This window comes from Toxorhynchites rutilus, chromosome 1 (genome assembly GCF_029784135.1).
Source record: "Toxorhynchites rutilus septentrionalis strain SRP chromosome 1, ASM2978413v1, whole genome shotgun sequence".
NCBI classification, from domain to species: domain Eukaryota; kingdom Metazoa; phylum Arthropoda; class Insecta; order Diptera; family Culicidae; genus Toxorhynchites; species Toxorhynchites rutilus.
This window is the reverse complement of record NC_073744.1, coordinates 171,490,501-171,506,191: the sequence shown is the minus strand read 5'-3', so window position 1 is coordinate 171,506,191 and position 15,691 is coordinate 171,490,501. Positions and strand designations below refer to the sequence as shown.

At 41.8% G+C, this 15,691-nt stretch overlaps 2 protein-coding genes across 7 annotated transcripts in view; one reads left to right on the top strand and one right to left on the bottom strand.

The window, feature by feature from the left end:
- LOC129775968 (active breakpoint cluster region-related protein) overlaps positions 1 to 15,691 on the bottom strand; it is a 151,049-nt gene that overhangs the window by 43,960 nt on the left and 91,398 nt on the right. The window lies entirely within an intron of this gene.
- On the top strand, positions 5,955 to 8,575 carry LOC129776268 (protein suppressor of forked). The gene is made up of 2 exons (XM_055781851.1): positions 5,955 to 6,098; positions 6,251 to 8,575. The coding sequence occupies exon 2, from the start codon at positions 6,271 to 6,273 to the stop codon at positions 8,443 to 8,445; it is 2,175 nt and encodes a 724-aa protein (XP_055637826.1). The 5' UTR covers positions 5,955 to 6,098; positions 6,251 to 6,270; the 3' UTR covers positions 8,446 to 8,575.

Here is a 15,691-nt window from a genome sequence, read left to right as displayed (position 1 = left end):
AACAACTATTCTCTCAGTGATGGAGTATGGCAGTTTCTGTTTTCAATCAGCTGCCAAAACACATCTCATTAAACTCGAGCGAATTCAGTATCTTTGTCTCCGTATTGCGTTGGGATGTATGCCCTCAACGCATACCATGAGTCTCGAGGTTTTGGCAGGCGTACTCCCACTAAAAGATCGCTTCAATTTATTATCTCTTCGGTTCCTCATCCGGTGTAAGGTTATGAACCCATTGGTGATCGGAAATTTTGAGCAGCTTATCGAGTTAAATTTTCATTCAGGATTCATGAGCTCATATCATGAATTCATCTCCATGCAGGTTGATCCTTCTTCGTATACTCCCAACCGTGTTTGTTTTCCTGACTACATCAATTCCTCTGTACATTTTGATCTGTTCATGAAGGAGAAAATCCATGGAATTCCAGATTATCATCGATCGGGGATCGTTCCTACGATCTTCAATGCAAAGTATGGGCGTGTCAATTGTGATAATATGTACTTTACTGATGGGTCCTCTATGAATGAGTCCACAGGATTTGGAGTGTTCAACGAAATTTTTAGCACCTCCCACAGTCTTCAGAATCCTTGCTCTGTGTATATTGCTGAATTGGCAGCGATACACTGGGCGCTGGACAGCGTCGCCTCACTACCTGTTGAACACTATTACATTGTAACGGATAGTCTTAGCTCTGTCGAAGCTATCCGTTCAGTGAGGCCGGAAAAGCACTCGCCGTACTTCCTTGAGAGAATACGAGAAAATTTGAGTGCTTTAACCAGACGCTGTTATGTCATTACCTTTGTCTGGGTCCCTTCACATTGCTCAATTCCGGGTAACGAGAGGGCTGACTCATTGGCAAAGGTAGGTGCAATTGAAGGCGATATTTATCAGCGTCAAATCGCTTTCAATGAATTTTATTCTTTAGTCCGTAAAAATACCATCGCTAACTGGCAACGTAAATGGAACGAAGATGAATTGGGCCGGTGGTTTCACTCGATTATCCCTAAGGTTAGCCTCAAACCATGGTTCAAAAGTCTGGACTTGAGTCGGGACTTTATTCGCACCTTCTCCCGACTCATGTCCAATCACTGTTCGTTAGACGCGCTACTCTTTCGTTTTAATCTTGCCGATGGCAATATCTGTGCTTGTGGCCAAGGTTACCACGACATCGAACACGTTGTTTGGTCGTGCGAGGAGTATCTTGTTGCCAGATCGAATTTAGAAAACTCTCTTCGGGCTAGAGGAAGGCAGCCCAATGTGCCGGTGAGAGATGTGTTGGCTCGGTTAGACCTTGATTACATGTCCCAAATATATGTCTTCCTAAAAGCTATCGATCTTCGTGTGTGATTGTCCTTATATCCTTATATTCTCCTTTTCCTTTTCCTTCGCGAGAAATCAAATCCCTTCTTACTAACAATAGAATAAGGTGAAATGTAAATACATGTTAGATATAAGATAGGCTTAAGAATTGAGTATGATGAATGTGAGTGCGAATGTGAGTGTGAACATTGTCAACATATCCTTATATCCCATCCTTTTCCTGAAACAAAATGTCACCCTTCTAAACTCGAGCAAGCCGCGAGTAATCGGTTCTCTACTTCATTAACATTAGCATTAATAAAAAATGTTTATATATACTTGTAACTATACAGATAGGAGTTTGGCTCCTTTAAACTTATGTAACTGAGCCTGTAAAAATAAACGATTTAATAAAAAAAAAAAAAATGTCCATCACATCGACGCGCTTCTTGGCCCCTCCAACAGCCTTTTTGAAATCTTCGAAATCCACTACTCGGTCGTGTCGCATGGCAGTTTCAACAGCAGCATGAAAACTGTCAGCCGCCATGAACGTATGAATTTCGCTGCAATATCATTTTAAACAATTCGTGATGAGCCCTTAAATAGAATCTTAAAGGATCACGATTTTTACTCCACTGTACTTATAATAATCAACTTACTTTCACCTTAACGTTGAAATTATACATGTTATCGATATAAGTCATATTTGAAATAGAATAAAAAAGTATTTTTTTTAAACTGTATATAAACTAGTGTATACATTCAAAGGCCAATGAACAAGACAACTTGATTTATTAGGTGAAAATGGAAAAAAACTGATAAACGTGCGGTTATAAGATACTTTTATTTAAAAAGTCTAATTTCTAATAAGTGAAAGATAAACTAATTTACACTTTTTATTCGTAGATTATACCATTAATTTCGGAATTTGAAAGAAATCACACGAGCATTTATAAAGAATCAGGTCCAGAACGCCTCATTAATTAATATAATCCAATTTTCACAAACAATCCGGTAGTAGCTATCACAATAACATGTACACGCCCATAACAGATTAAAAACAAAGAAAAGCTAGAAGAGTGTTCCATTACCTAATTCTTCAATCGTCCTCGCCTCTTCCAGTATTTTCCTGATATAATTACCGAGCAACAAAACCAACCGTATGTGTACAGATGGAAAACTGCAATATTTTATTACCTTTGTCAACAAATTGATTACCCAAACATGAATAGCATTTTATTATTGACTCAGAGGCAGTGTTTGGATTTCGATCAAAATCGAATGATACACAATGTATCATGAAAGTAACCTCTCACGAACATATAACCAAATATGAGAGAATCATTCAGATACTTGTATGAACGACAGTAATCACTTGTGTTACACTAACCAAGAGAGGAACGAAGACTGTTGTTTGCATATTCGAGCTGTATCAAACATCGCAAACCATTTTCGAAGCCTGCATACAAGTTTGAACCCCTCTACTATAGCGAAACCCACTGCACAGACAAGTGCAAAGCAATAAATGATACAAGAAAAATTACGTCATCATTCGGTCACCATTTGCGGTGAGCAATGAATGGGAAAAGAGAGCGGTGTTGCTAGTAAAACTATGCGGTCTATATAAATATATATGTATATTTCAAGGGACAGCAGCGTGGAAAATATAATCTGACTACCTTTCCCTTAGCCACTATCCAGCTAAATAATCATATAGTTTACACTCTCTGAAACTTAAAAATCAGGATCTGCTACATTAGCTGAATATGAATCATTCGCTTTGCGTAGTCCGTATGATCCTGTTGTTTCATGATGCATGGAGAGGTCGATATCCATATGTTAGAGGCAAAGAAGAAAATAATCTTTCTGCATCGAAATCGTATATGATGGTTCTGCTTGCGTGTCGGTGTATCATGAAGTACGAACCGATGCAGAGTTGTCTCGTTCTCTTTTGTGTCGTGATATAACATAACATAACGTGCACATAACAACAAAAGAATGTCGCTGGGGGAAATGATTTGAGTATGGTCATATTTGAACGAACGAAAGCGATTTTTTCAGTGAATCCATCATTTGGCAAACACTGCTCAGAGGAAAATGACGTCGGTCAAAAATTTATGCTGGATAAAATTTAGGTTCGTATCAAATGATTCAACTAAGGATACTAAGAAAGGCAAACTAAAGTTCAAACATTTGTGAGGCAAATTTGCAATGTCCAAAAGAAAAAAAAATCCGGAGATTCAATTTTAATTTGTTGTAAATAAAAGAAAATTTTGTTTTTTTTTCATTTTTCCTTCAACTGTATTTTAACCGTAAACTGGAATGTTAAATGGAGTTCTTCATCTACATCCACAATACATCTTCAAATATATCTTTCACTGATCACCAAAATGTCCCAACCACCAACACTGATTCCATCATCCGAAAAATTTACGAAAATCCGTCATGTTTTGACCTTCCAGAGTAGAGTCCCCCGTTAAGTGAAATATATTTTATTTATTCCAAAATTAAAACAAATGACGTTACTTGCGTTCATTACGATAAAGTTAATTTATGCTACTTGCGTTCATTACGATAACGTTAATTTTTTCATATGATTTTTATGTTTAATAACAATTGAAATCATAAAAATATTCTTCATATCACATTGCAGGCGAAAATCGCACCTCGAGGATTTAAGCACACGCTACCACAATTGTTTCGTCACAAATATTTCAATAGTATAAGAAACAGAGGGCGCGCTAGCCTGAATCACTAAACGCACCGAATGTTGTTCCCAAGGCGCCTCTATATGTACCCGAGATGAAAAATAGAAGGTGGGAAGATTCACGGGTTTTGCTTGTGTTAAACTTTGATTGTATTAGTAGCCAGGAAGATAAGAAGTTCACATACCAGGCATAACAGTCAGTTACTCAAATGGTACAAAATTGAATGTGTCAACGAATAACGTTGAAAGAGGATATACAGAAAATAATTACATATTTCCAAAAAATATTTTTCGCGTTACATTCATCATTTGAAAAATAAACAGAACATGTCACGAACCAAAATGTTTCATTTTTGTTATTTCTTCTTATATCAGAATTAGTATTCTAATTTTTACTATGTTTGGATTTAAGAGCATCTTCATGGTAGTTTATCTCTTGTTAGCAATTGTAATTCCTTTTTCCACAATTAGGGTGCTGAACACTTCATTCGTCTAAAACTAGGACGGAAGCAGAAAACTTTTCGTCTCAATTTAGGTCATATGGAGTCTATTCAATTTATTTTTCAAGTGCATTTACGCGGAAAAAAAAACTTGCTACTTTTTTCTCATGCGCTGTAAAATGTTTTCCGCCAAAGGGAAAAACGATTTTGTAACTCTGACTTTGTTCATTTACGTTTTTGGCCGATGTAACGAGAAGTAAAATAAGATTGAAATAAAGTTTAGAACACATCAGCAATACTGAAATTTCAGTTTCTGCTAAAATTTCAGTTGGGCCCCTATGATTTTGAACGCTAGCATTGATTTAAGAAAAAATACTAATTTGTTCATTTCATCTGCTTATTTTTACTTTTAATAACAACACTTTTCCTATGTAGTGGAATATTATAAGAAAAGTAACATACATAAATAAAATCTGTGACGTCACAGATTTAAAAATCATCCCACCTTTCATTTTCCATCTCGATATGTACCGTTGTTCCATGCCAGTGTGCGAGTCTCGCCCTCACACGACACTCAGTAAGGTTGCCAGAGTACTGGTGATTCATTCAAATATATTCACACGGGCACAGAAAAACGTCTTCACTTTTGCTTCGTTATCAAGAAAAGGGCTTTCCCACGATTAACGAAGCTGTACAGAAAAATATTGGTTAATGAAATCGTCAACTACGATTATACTGCAGGTGTTTAGCTTTGACTAGGTTCATTCTAGCCGCCGTGCACTACCCAACCAAGTTTTGTGTAATGTAAATGATGCTTAGATGAGAAAATCTTCTACATTGATAAACTAATCTTGATGGGTACGATGAATCTGCGGATCTGCTAAGTGGACGGCGTCATAAATCAGGCACTGACTAACATCTGAGTTCGCTTTGTGCGCGAATTGAAAACTCAAAGAACTCAGCAAACTTGCGTCGGCTTTCCATAAAAACGCGTGAGATTAGGTCCATGAGTAATATTTTCATATGGACTCATATGGACAGTGGAATTATAATAAAAAACTTCCCGAGCTCGGTAAAAAAGAAAAGAATGAAAACAAACCATTTAATAGCAATAGTACATTTTTACCAATAGAAAATATGGAATAGAATATATAACATTCAATTATACTTTCTAAAAATGGAGGGATGTCCACGTGGACAAGATGGGGAGGGATAATAGGAATGTCCACGCTCGTCCACGGAGAGGAAGGGGATGTCTAAACTCGTGCTTTTTCTATCCACGTGGTATGTGGTCAGCCCCAAACCAGCCTCCGAAAGTAAAGGCCACATGCGGGCAAAGCACAAAATCAACTCAACTCGAAAACACATTTCCTGCTGCTTTCATTATTTGCTCGCATAATCGTGAGAAACGGGAAACCAAAATGAAAACATATCTCCACATCTGGCATCTCTGTACCCGAGTGCGCCGAGCGCACACGGCACTCAGTGTGAGTGAAACGTCAAAATGGCGTCGTCCACCTTTGGGTAGTAGTTTCCTGGTTGCGCGCCGCCTCTCGCCTGCCTGTGTGTCAAAGTTTTGAGAAACACATAAGTCGGCTGTCACAGTTTTTATACCGGAAAGTTGTTCGCATCAAAATACCGACCATATAAAAAGGTGAATTTTGGTTGATATTGTGCTGAATATTGTGTTGCAAGTTGCAATTACGACGAGATATGTGTGCCAAGTGAATTCGTTCGTTAACAGCAAACGCGAAACGGGCCTAATAGTGACTGATTTTTTTTCCCTAATTGCTCTCGCTTTTGCAGTCAAGCTGGAGGCTGGAGGGATGGCACAATGGAGGGAGCAGCTGAAGTTCGACATCGAGTGGGGCCACGAGCGGCTGGTCCGTGCCCAGCAGACGGTGGAGGTGCGTCCGTTCGATGTGGAATCGTGGTCGGTGTTGGTGCGCGAGGGACAGGGCCGACACATCAATGAGGTGCGCTCGCTGTACGAATCGCTGGTGAGTGTGTTTCCCACCACAGCCCGGTACTGGAAGATCTACATCGAGCAGGAGATGAAGTACCGGAACTATGAGCGAGTGGAGAAGCTTTTCCAGCGTTGTCTGGTGAAGATTTTGAACATTGACCTGTGGAAGCTGTATCTGACGTACGTGAAGGAGACGAAGGTGGGGCTGAGCACCCACAAGGAAAAGCTTGCCCAGGCGTACGATTTTGCGCTGGAAAAAATCGGAATGGACCTGCACTCGTACTCGATTTGGCAGGATTATATTTCGTTTCTGAAGAGCGTCGAAGCCATCGGGAGCTATGCGGAAAATCAGAAAATTACTGCCGTGAGGAAAGTTTATCAACGCGCCGTGATAACACCGATTATCGGGATAGAGCACTTGTGGAAGGAATACATTTGCTTCGAGCAGAACATAAATCCGATTATATCGGAGAAGATGAGCCTGGAGCGGTCACGTGATTATATGAATGCACGACGTGTAGCGAAGGAGCTTGAGATTGTGACGAAGGGCTTGAACAGGAACTTGCCAGCCGTTCCACCGATGGCGAACAAAGAGGAACAGAAGCAGGTTGAGCTGTGGAAAAAATACATCAACTTCGAGAAGTCAAACCCGCTGAGAAGTGAGGATACGGCGCTGATCACAAGACGAGTGATGTTCGCCACCGAACAGTGTTTGTTGGTGCTCACACATCATCCCGCCGTCTGGCATCAGGCCGCACAGTATCTTGACCAAAGTTCGAAGCAACTTGTGGACAAAGGAGATTTGAACGCGGCGAAAGTTTTCTCGGACGAAGCCGCCAACATTTTGGAGAGGGCCATCAACAGTGTTCTGAGTAGGAATGCGCTGCTGTATTTCGCATATGCGGACTTCGAAGAGGGTCGATTAAAGTACGATAAGGTACATCAGATGTACAATAAATTTTTATCCATTCCGGATATAGACCCAACATTGGCCTATATTCAGTATATGAAGTTTGCCCGTAGAGCAGAGGGAATAATCTCTGCGAGGGCCATTTTCAAGAAAGCACGAGAGGATGTTCGATCGACATATCATGTATTTGTGGCCGCCGCTTTGATGGAATATTATTGCACCAAAGATAAGGACATCGCATTCCGTATATTCGAGCTGGGATTGAAACGATTCGGCGGAAGCCCGGAATACGTTATGTGCTACATCGATTATCTCTCGCATTTAAACGAGGACAATAACACTCGGGTACTGTTCGAACGAGTTCTGTCATCCGGAGGTTTAACGCCTCAGCTCTCGGTGGAAGTGTGGAACCGCTTCCTAGAATTCGAATCCAACATTGGAGACCTTTCCAGTATTGTCAAAGTCGAGAGAAGACGAAGTGCCGTGCTGGAGAAGCTCAAAGAGTTCGAAGGTAAAGAAACAGCCCAACTGGTTGACCGCTACAAATTCCTAAATCTCTACCCGTGCTCAACGTCGGAGTTGAAATCAATCGGCTATGCGGAAAGCAACGGTTTGCTGAATCCGCTCAGTGGTGGTGGGGGCAAGCAATCCGCCGCAAGCAACGACGCGCCGGAAACACCCAATCAAGTGCCACGTCCCGACTTTGCCCAGATGATTCCATACAAGCCGAAGCCGAACGCCTATCCCGGGGAGCATCCCCTCGACGGTGGGTGCTTCCCCCAGCCACCCGCACTGGCGTCACTTTGTTCAATACTTCCACCCCCGATCTGCTTCCATGGGCCGTTTGTGTCGGTGGAGAAGCTGGCGGATGTTTTCAGCAGGATCGTACTACCGGACGTTCCGGTACCGGCAGCCGGCAGCGAGAACGGAAACAGTGTGAAGCTGTTCGATTTGGCCAAAGCCGTGCACTGGATCGTCGATGACAGCACGTATTCGGGCGAGGGCGGACTGAAGAGGCGTCGGATGGCACCGGGTGGGGAGGACAGCGACGACGAGGCGACACTGTCCGCCCCGCCGGTTAACGATGTGTACCGTTTACGGCAGCAGAAGCGGTTCAATCGATAGAAGCATCTCCATCGGGTCACTCACAGAAACAATACAAAAATGCATTCATATATAGGTGTAAGTCCAATTTTTCGATGTTTTTGCATAAAAAAAATTTATGGAACGAACGAATAAACGTATCTAGAGAGAAGTTGGTATTTATCCATTTTAATTGAAAGAAATTCCTGAAATTGATGCCCTCAATTCTTACCTATAGAATGTATTTTATTGAATCTCCTTTGCTGTGTTACGATCGCTTTGATTGGCATAGTTTCGCAGATATTGACGTAGGACTACGTCTAACCGGAAGATATAGGGGGTGAAATGGAAATCTAGGCACTGAACAAGTAGGAAAAAATGCAAGATTTGGAATGCTTATAACTTGAGCATTTCTCAATAGATCGCAAAGGTTTTTGCATCAATTGATAGGAAATATATCTACGCATCTATCATAACGAATAACATTTCATTTTTCTTGAGATAAATAATTGAATAATTGTGAAATATCAAGCATTGTCAAAATGCACTATGTGCCCATTTTTGATTGGTCCATTTTGTGCTCCTCAAATCGAACCGACCAAAACGGGCAACCAGAGCAGCAGCGAAATAGAATGAACCACGATTGGAAAGGAAAAAGAAAAAAAAGAACGAAACATTGGTCGCAGTCTCACACATGCGTAATTCTCGAGCCTGCCAGTCAGCTTAAAAATCCCCGCTCCGCTGCCGTAAGGATCATTCTCATTCAAACCGTACACCACATCGGTTCGCATCACAACACATCAACAAACCAACCCAAGCAGCCATGTCCAAACATGGTAAAGGAGGAAAAGTGAAGGGAAAGGCAAAATCCCGCTCGAACCGTGTTGATCTGGAGTTCCTCGCAAGGGTAGCTAGGCCGAGCGCGTTAGTACCAGTGCACCAGTCCACCTAGCCGGCGTTATATAGTTTCGGCCGCCGAAGTGATCGAGTTAGCTGGTAAAGCTGCTCGCGACGATAAGAAAACCCGCATTCGGAACAGAACACATTCGGTTCTGTGGACATCAAGACAACAGGCAGTTGCAGCGAGTGGCGAGTGGCAAACGCAATCGCAAAACGGCATCAGGTAGCAGAAGAAAAAAGTTTGTTCTTTATACAAACTGCTTTGCAAATCCAGAACAAGGCGGCATCGAGGGCGTTCGAAATGGTTTTTTTCAAAACCACGAGTACTAAGTTTTCTAAATTGGAACCATTCCATAAAACAAGGCGCTTTTCAGGGCCATTAAACCTTCCAAAAAAGAGTTTAGGAAATACAGTTCAATGCTTTCTAAAACAATATCCAAAATAATAATAAAACACAAATTGATTTTTTCATAATTTGTTTGCCAGGATATGATGAGTATGTGAATTTGGCAGTTGTTCTGAGCTTATTGATTTTCACCAATTCTTAAATTGCTTCTAGATTGAAAGTACAGTAATTTACACTTATCTCGACATTTAGCTAATTGGACGGACCAGTAATGCGACATATTTAGTTGGACATTTTTGTAAACATAGAGTTCGGGGTCCAAATTATGACCCCACATTGAAGGTCGACACTGTACCACTGTCATCGCAAATGTTCAATTACAGGTTAAAATTACCTCCAATCCGATACTGAGTGGTGGTAATGCGACGTGCCATTGAATGTAATTTACTGTAAAATATGTCACAAGCTGGATGGGAAGAAATTTTCCAACTGTGAAAGCTGTGGCGAGTGGCAAATGCAATCGCTAAACAGCAAGGTTTAGCCGAACAAGATGGGGATATCGAGTGATAACAAAACAATAAACTCTTTAGATTGAAGATAATTTTGTGATCCTGAAAAGGACCCTTTTTAGCCTGCATGTGAATCCAACGAGCGAACAAATCGTAATGAGTGTATTTTTTTGCCGTCGCTCCCTTTTAACGCTCATTCGTTCGTCTCGTTGGACTCGCCCCTCTGGCTGAGTCTGCCGATTTGTCTCTATCCTGTGAGTGTGTACCGCTAGAGTATAAAACACGCGGACCCCAAAAAAATATCTTATTTTCTTTCAAACCGTAAACCCGTGTGGTTGTACGGCATCGGCATCGTGGACGTAACGAAGGAGGACAAGTTAAGGGAAAGGCAAAGTCTCACTCGAACCGTGCAGGTCTCCAGTTCCCTGTTGGTCGCATTCACTGTTTGCTCCGCAAGGGTAACTAGGCCGAACGGATTGGTGCCGGAGCACCAGTATATCTAACAGCGATTATAGAGTTTCGGCCGTCGGAGTGCTCGAGTTGGCTTGCAAAGTTGCTCACGACAATCAGAAAACCCGCATCAAGAACAGAGCAGCTTCGGTTCGGCGCTCATCAAGGCAACAATTAGTTTCAGTGAGTGGCAAAGTTCTCCGGCACGTCGCATCAAATGTAATTTACTGAACAACATGTCACAAGCTGGATGGGAAGAAATATTCCAACTGTGAAAGCTGTGGCGAGTGGCGAACGCAATAGCTAAACAGGAAGGTTTAACCGAACAAGATGGGAATATCGAGTGATAAAAAAAACACAACACCAAAGGTTCTTTTCAGAACCATCAACATATTCATGAAGAGTAAACAGTAAACTAATCCATTTTAAGGTAGATAGGTAGGTATTCACGTAGGAGAAGAAAATAAAACAATATATTTAAAATATATATTAAACAAAAGCTGTCCCCTTTGTATAGTCCTACGTCACTCCGGTTATGTCCCCGACATTACCCACCCGTCTTTTTTCTTCTGTTTATCGTAATTTCAGTCACATTTCCGGCCCCTACGATATGCGCACAAATCTATTCAAAACTAGAGATTTCGCTGTGGATGAAAATGACGTTGGAAATCTATTCTGGCTCTTGTAATTGAAAGATAAGAAAAATGAATGTTATTGCAATTGGAAATTGTTAGAGAAAATGATTCTACATCGTTTCGAGAAGTAGAACGAACAATTTTCTGTCAGACAGCAATTTAGTTTCCGCAAAGGTAACATACTCAGTAAAAGATATTTTTTCGCTTCTTTACAACGATTCTGCTTTCTTCTTTTGGATGGCACTAATGTACCCAGTGGAACTTTTGCCTTCTCAACGTAGGTATTACTTGCATCACTTTTATTAGTAGAACTTAGATTTCTATGCCAAATAACACGCCTTGAATGCATTTTGAGTGGCAAGCTCTAGAATACGCGTGACCACAGTGCAAGTCGAATTGCTCGAATTAACGAAAATTTAATGATCGATGAACATCAAATGAACAAGCATCGCATGCGTTCGTTTCTTTTGCTGTACCAGCTATTGCGGTGGTCTTTTTCCAGTTGACCCACACGGTCCCAAGGGATTACATTTTTCTTTAATCGCCATCGTAATTCCGAATTTCTAATAAACAAAAGATACAAAAACACACAAGCACGCTCCACCCACCAGGCGCCAAAAACAACGCTCTGTATCATTTCAGCAATTTCAGGCACGAAAAACAACGTTCCGTATGATTTCAACAATTTCGTCTTGGATTTGAAGAGCAAGGCAAGATTGTGTAACGAAAGAAAGAGAGAGAGAGAGACCGAGATCGAGAGAGAGAGATCGAGATCGAGAGAGAGAGAGAGATAGAGAAAGAGAGACCGAGATCGAGAGAGAGAGAGAGAGAGAGAGAAACAGAGACCGAGATCGTGAAAGAGAGAGAGAGAGAGAAAGAGATAGAGAGAAAGAGATAGAGAGAGAAAGAGATAGAGAGAGAGAAAGAGAGAGAGAGAAAGAGAGAGAGAAAGAGAGATCGAGATTGAGAGAAAGAGAGAGAAAGAGAGACCAAGATCGAGAGAGAGAAAGAGTGACCGAGATCGAAAGAGAGAGAGAGAGAGAGAGAGAGAGAAAGAGAGATCGAGAGAAAGAGAGAGAGAGAGACAGAGAGACCGAGAGAGAGAAATAGAGACCGAGATCGAGAGAGAGAGAGAGAGAGAGAGAGAGAGAGAATGAGAGACCGAGATTGAGAGAGAGAACGAGAGACCGAGATCGAGAGAGAGAGAGAAAGAGAGACCGAGATCGAGAGAGAGAGAGAGGGAGAAAGAAAGACCGAGATCGAGAGAGAGAGAAAGAAAGAAAGAGAGAAAGAGAGAGAGAGAAAGAGAGACCGAGATCAAGAGAGAAAGAGAGACCGAGATCAAGAGAGAGAGAAAGAGAGACCGAGATCAAGAGAGAGAGAGAGAGAAAGAGAGAGAGAGAGAAAGAGAGAGAGAGAGAAAGAGAGAGAGAGAGAGAGAGAGAGAGAGAAAGAGATAGAGAGAGAGAAAGAGATAGAGAGAGAGAAAGAGAGATCGAGAGAGAGAGAAAAAGAGAGACCGAGAGAGAGAGAGAAAGAGAGACCGAGATCGAGAGAGAGAGAGAGAGAGAGAGAAACAGAGACCGAGATCGTGAAAGAGAGAGAGAGAGAGAAAGAGATAGAGAGAAAGAGATAGAGAGAGAAAGAGATAGAGAGAGAGAAAGAGAGAGAGAGAAAGAGAGAGAGAGAGAAAGAGAGAGAGAGAGAAAGAGAGAGAGAGAGAGAGAGAGAGAAAGAGATAGAGAGAGAGAAAGAGATAGAGAGAGAGAAAGAGAGATCGAGAGAGAGAGAAAAAGAGAGACCGAGAGAGAGAGAGAAAGAGAGACCGAGATCGAGAGAGTGAGAGAAAAAGAGAGACCGAGATCGAGAGAGAGAGAGAAAAAAAGAGACCGAGACCGAGATCGAGAGAGATAAAGAGAGACCGAGACCGAGATCGAGAGAGAGAGAGAAAAAGAGAGACCGAGACCGAGATCGAGAGAGAGAGAGAAAAAGAGAGACCGAGATCGAGAGAGAGAGAGAGAGAAACAGAGACCGAGATAGAGAGAAAGGGAAAGAGAGACCGAGATCGAGAGAGAGAGAGAGAAAGAGAGACCGAGATCGAGAGAGATTGAGAGAGAAAGAGAGAGGGATCGAGAAAGAGAGAGATCGTGAGAAACAGAGAGTTTTGGAAGAATAGGAATGCTATTTCCATCATTTCCATCCATCGCAAGACAAGGAAATTGTGAACGTATTGCATATAAAACAAACATTCGATTGGTATACATAATATCAAAATTCGGTCCCTGCGTTATTATTGAGTAATTCACGTTAACATAATTTCATAAAAACGTGACTGGTTTTCAGATTTGACACCCTTCAATAATGAAAGACGTTGTTCTACGTGAAAAAAATATTTGGAAAACTAAAACTCCACAGGCTATTTGGAAAGCTTTGAGAAAAGCTGTTGGCTGCTTGTCCAGTCAGTTTAAAGGTTTTCTTTTGCTTTTCTCGATCCCCTTAAGCAGAGGTTTATTCAACAAGATGGGTGAGTTATAAGTTATAAGTAATAGATGCGTAGAAATATTTCCAATCGATTGATGCAAACACATCTGCGATCTATCGAGACATGGGCGATCAATTTATTATTTCGTTACATGTTCGATTTTAAGATTTTGTCTTTACGCCCCATACCTTCCGTTGCGCTAAACGTTAAAGCAGTAATTTGAAAACTTTTAAATTGACTTTTTGTTTTGTGGCTGTGAGAATCGCTCGCACCGCGTAGTATCCGGATTTTTCAAGTGTCCGGATTTTTCGATTCTCGAGATCTCCTGAGCCACGACATTCCACAGAAGAGACGAGCTTTTTTCAATAAACCTCACAAATATAGGTGGGATTTTCTTGCTCGAGTTGAGTTGATTGACACCTAAATGTGAATGTTTTTTTTGGTTATTTTTAGTGACTGAATGTCGTTCTTTCCACACGGAATCTTTGATAGGAACTTTCCAAGCTCTTAATGAATCAGTCATATGTACGAAAGTTATAATCAACATTGTTCCCATAGAATTGACGAGGAATATGGTAGGTAGGTTCCACACTGTGAGCATACTTCTTCCGCGAAACGCTTGACAGCGTCAGTAACCTATTCAGTGTGATTTCCTCAAATGCCACCAATTCATCGTTTTGAGGACGAATTCAAATTCAATCATCATCATCACGTATTCTCGATATCATTTACTCAAACTGATTGCAATTCCGATCACACACCACATCCGCGCGCATACCATGGCGCGGTGAAATCCAACGACCTTGATTTATCGGTCAGGCAGCCGCGATTTCTGGTTTACACCTGCTGCAATGGTGTGTGATAGCGTGTGTGTGAGCTTGTGGGCACATCGCAAAGATCAAGGTCATACCGGTGGAAACCAGTAATGAATGGCGCGCGCACACACGGTGGTTGCCCACAACTTGCGGACAACGATAACGCTCTGACCGGTAATTGAAACTTTAACGAGCCTTCAACGCGTCCGAATCTGCGCCAGCTTCAGCAGTCAACCAGCAGTGGTACCTTAGTAATTAATTCATGTCGGTGCAGATTTAATTGCAGTTAACACACATACGTGGTGGTGATCCACAGGACGATCGGCGAGACAGCAATTTCTTGAGGTCCGTTATAAGCCACTGAACCACCAACTTATCCACCGGGTTGCCATCTGTCAACGTAATCTTCCCGGAAACAGGTCATCCATCGCCACGATAAACCAAGCGAGTGCTGCCCCCACCATCGTGTTGTGCAGCATTCGTTTAGTTTTGACTGTAAATAGGGAAGTGAGCCAAAATCAACATTCGAGAGCGCGGATGTTTGTCGTATGCTAATATATCATGTACTAGTTCCAGGAGGTTCCCCCTCGCAATGTTTCCTTTTCAGCGCTCGCTTGAGTGAGGGCCACTTTCTCTTGCGGGAAAAGATTTGGGCGCCGTTATCCAGCTCCACACTGCTGCACCCACTTCAAACAACAACAACAAAATCATGCATAACGCGTCTGTATGTACAGACGACGATTAGCGACGCAATGTCATGTTGATTAATTGGCTCCAATGCAGGGGTAAATGAGGTGGAAAATTGCCTCTAGGCTTTTCATCTTGGTACTTAGTTATATGGTAAACACGTAGGGGATTGGGTGTGTATAGATTCCCCCAATCATGGATTTGCCTTTAATTTATTGGGAATGGAATCCCACAGGAGAAGTGCAATGGAAAGTGCGCAGAAGCATCCATTTTCTTCTCGTGGCCTATTTAAACTATACTTGTTATCAACTGCAAACTGGGAAACTGCACACGCGAAAACCGCAAAAACCTGTTTCCCGCCGAACTGGTTCTGCAAAAGTATATCGCGCATGAATTTATTATGATGTTCGCTGCGGCAAATGGAGAGCAGCAGCTTTTGCTGCAATTGCAACGGCATGCAGCAC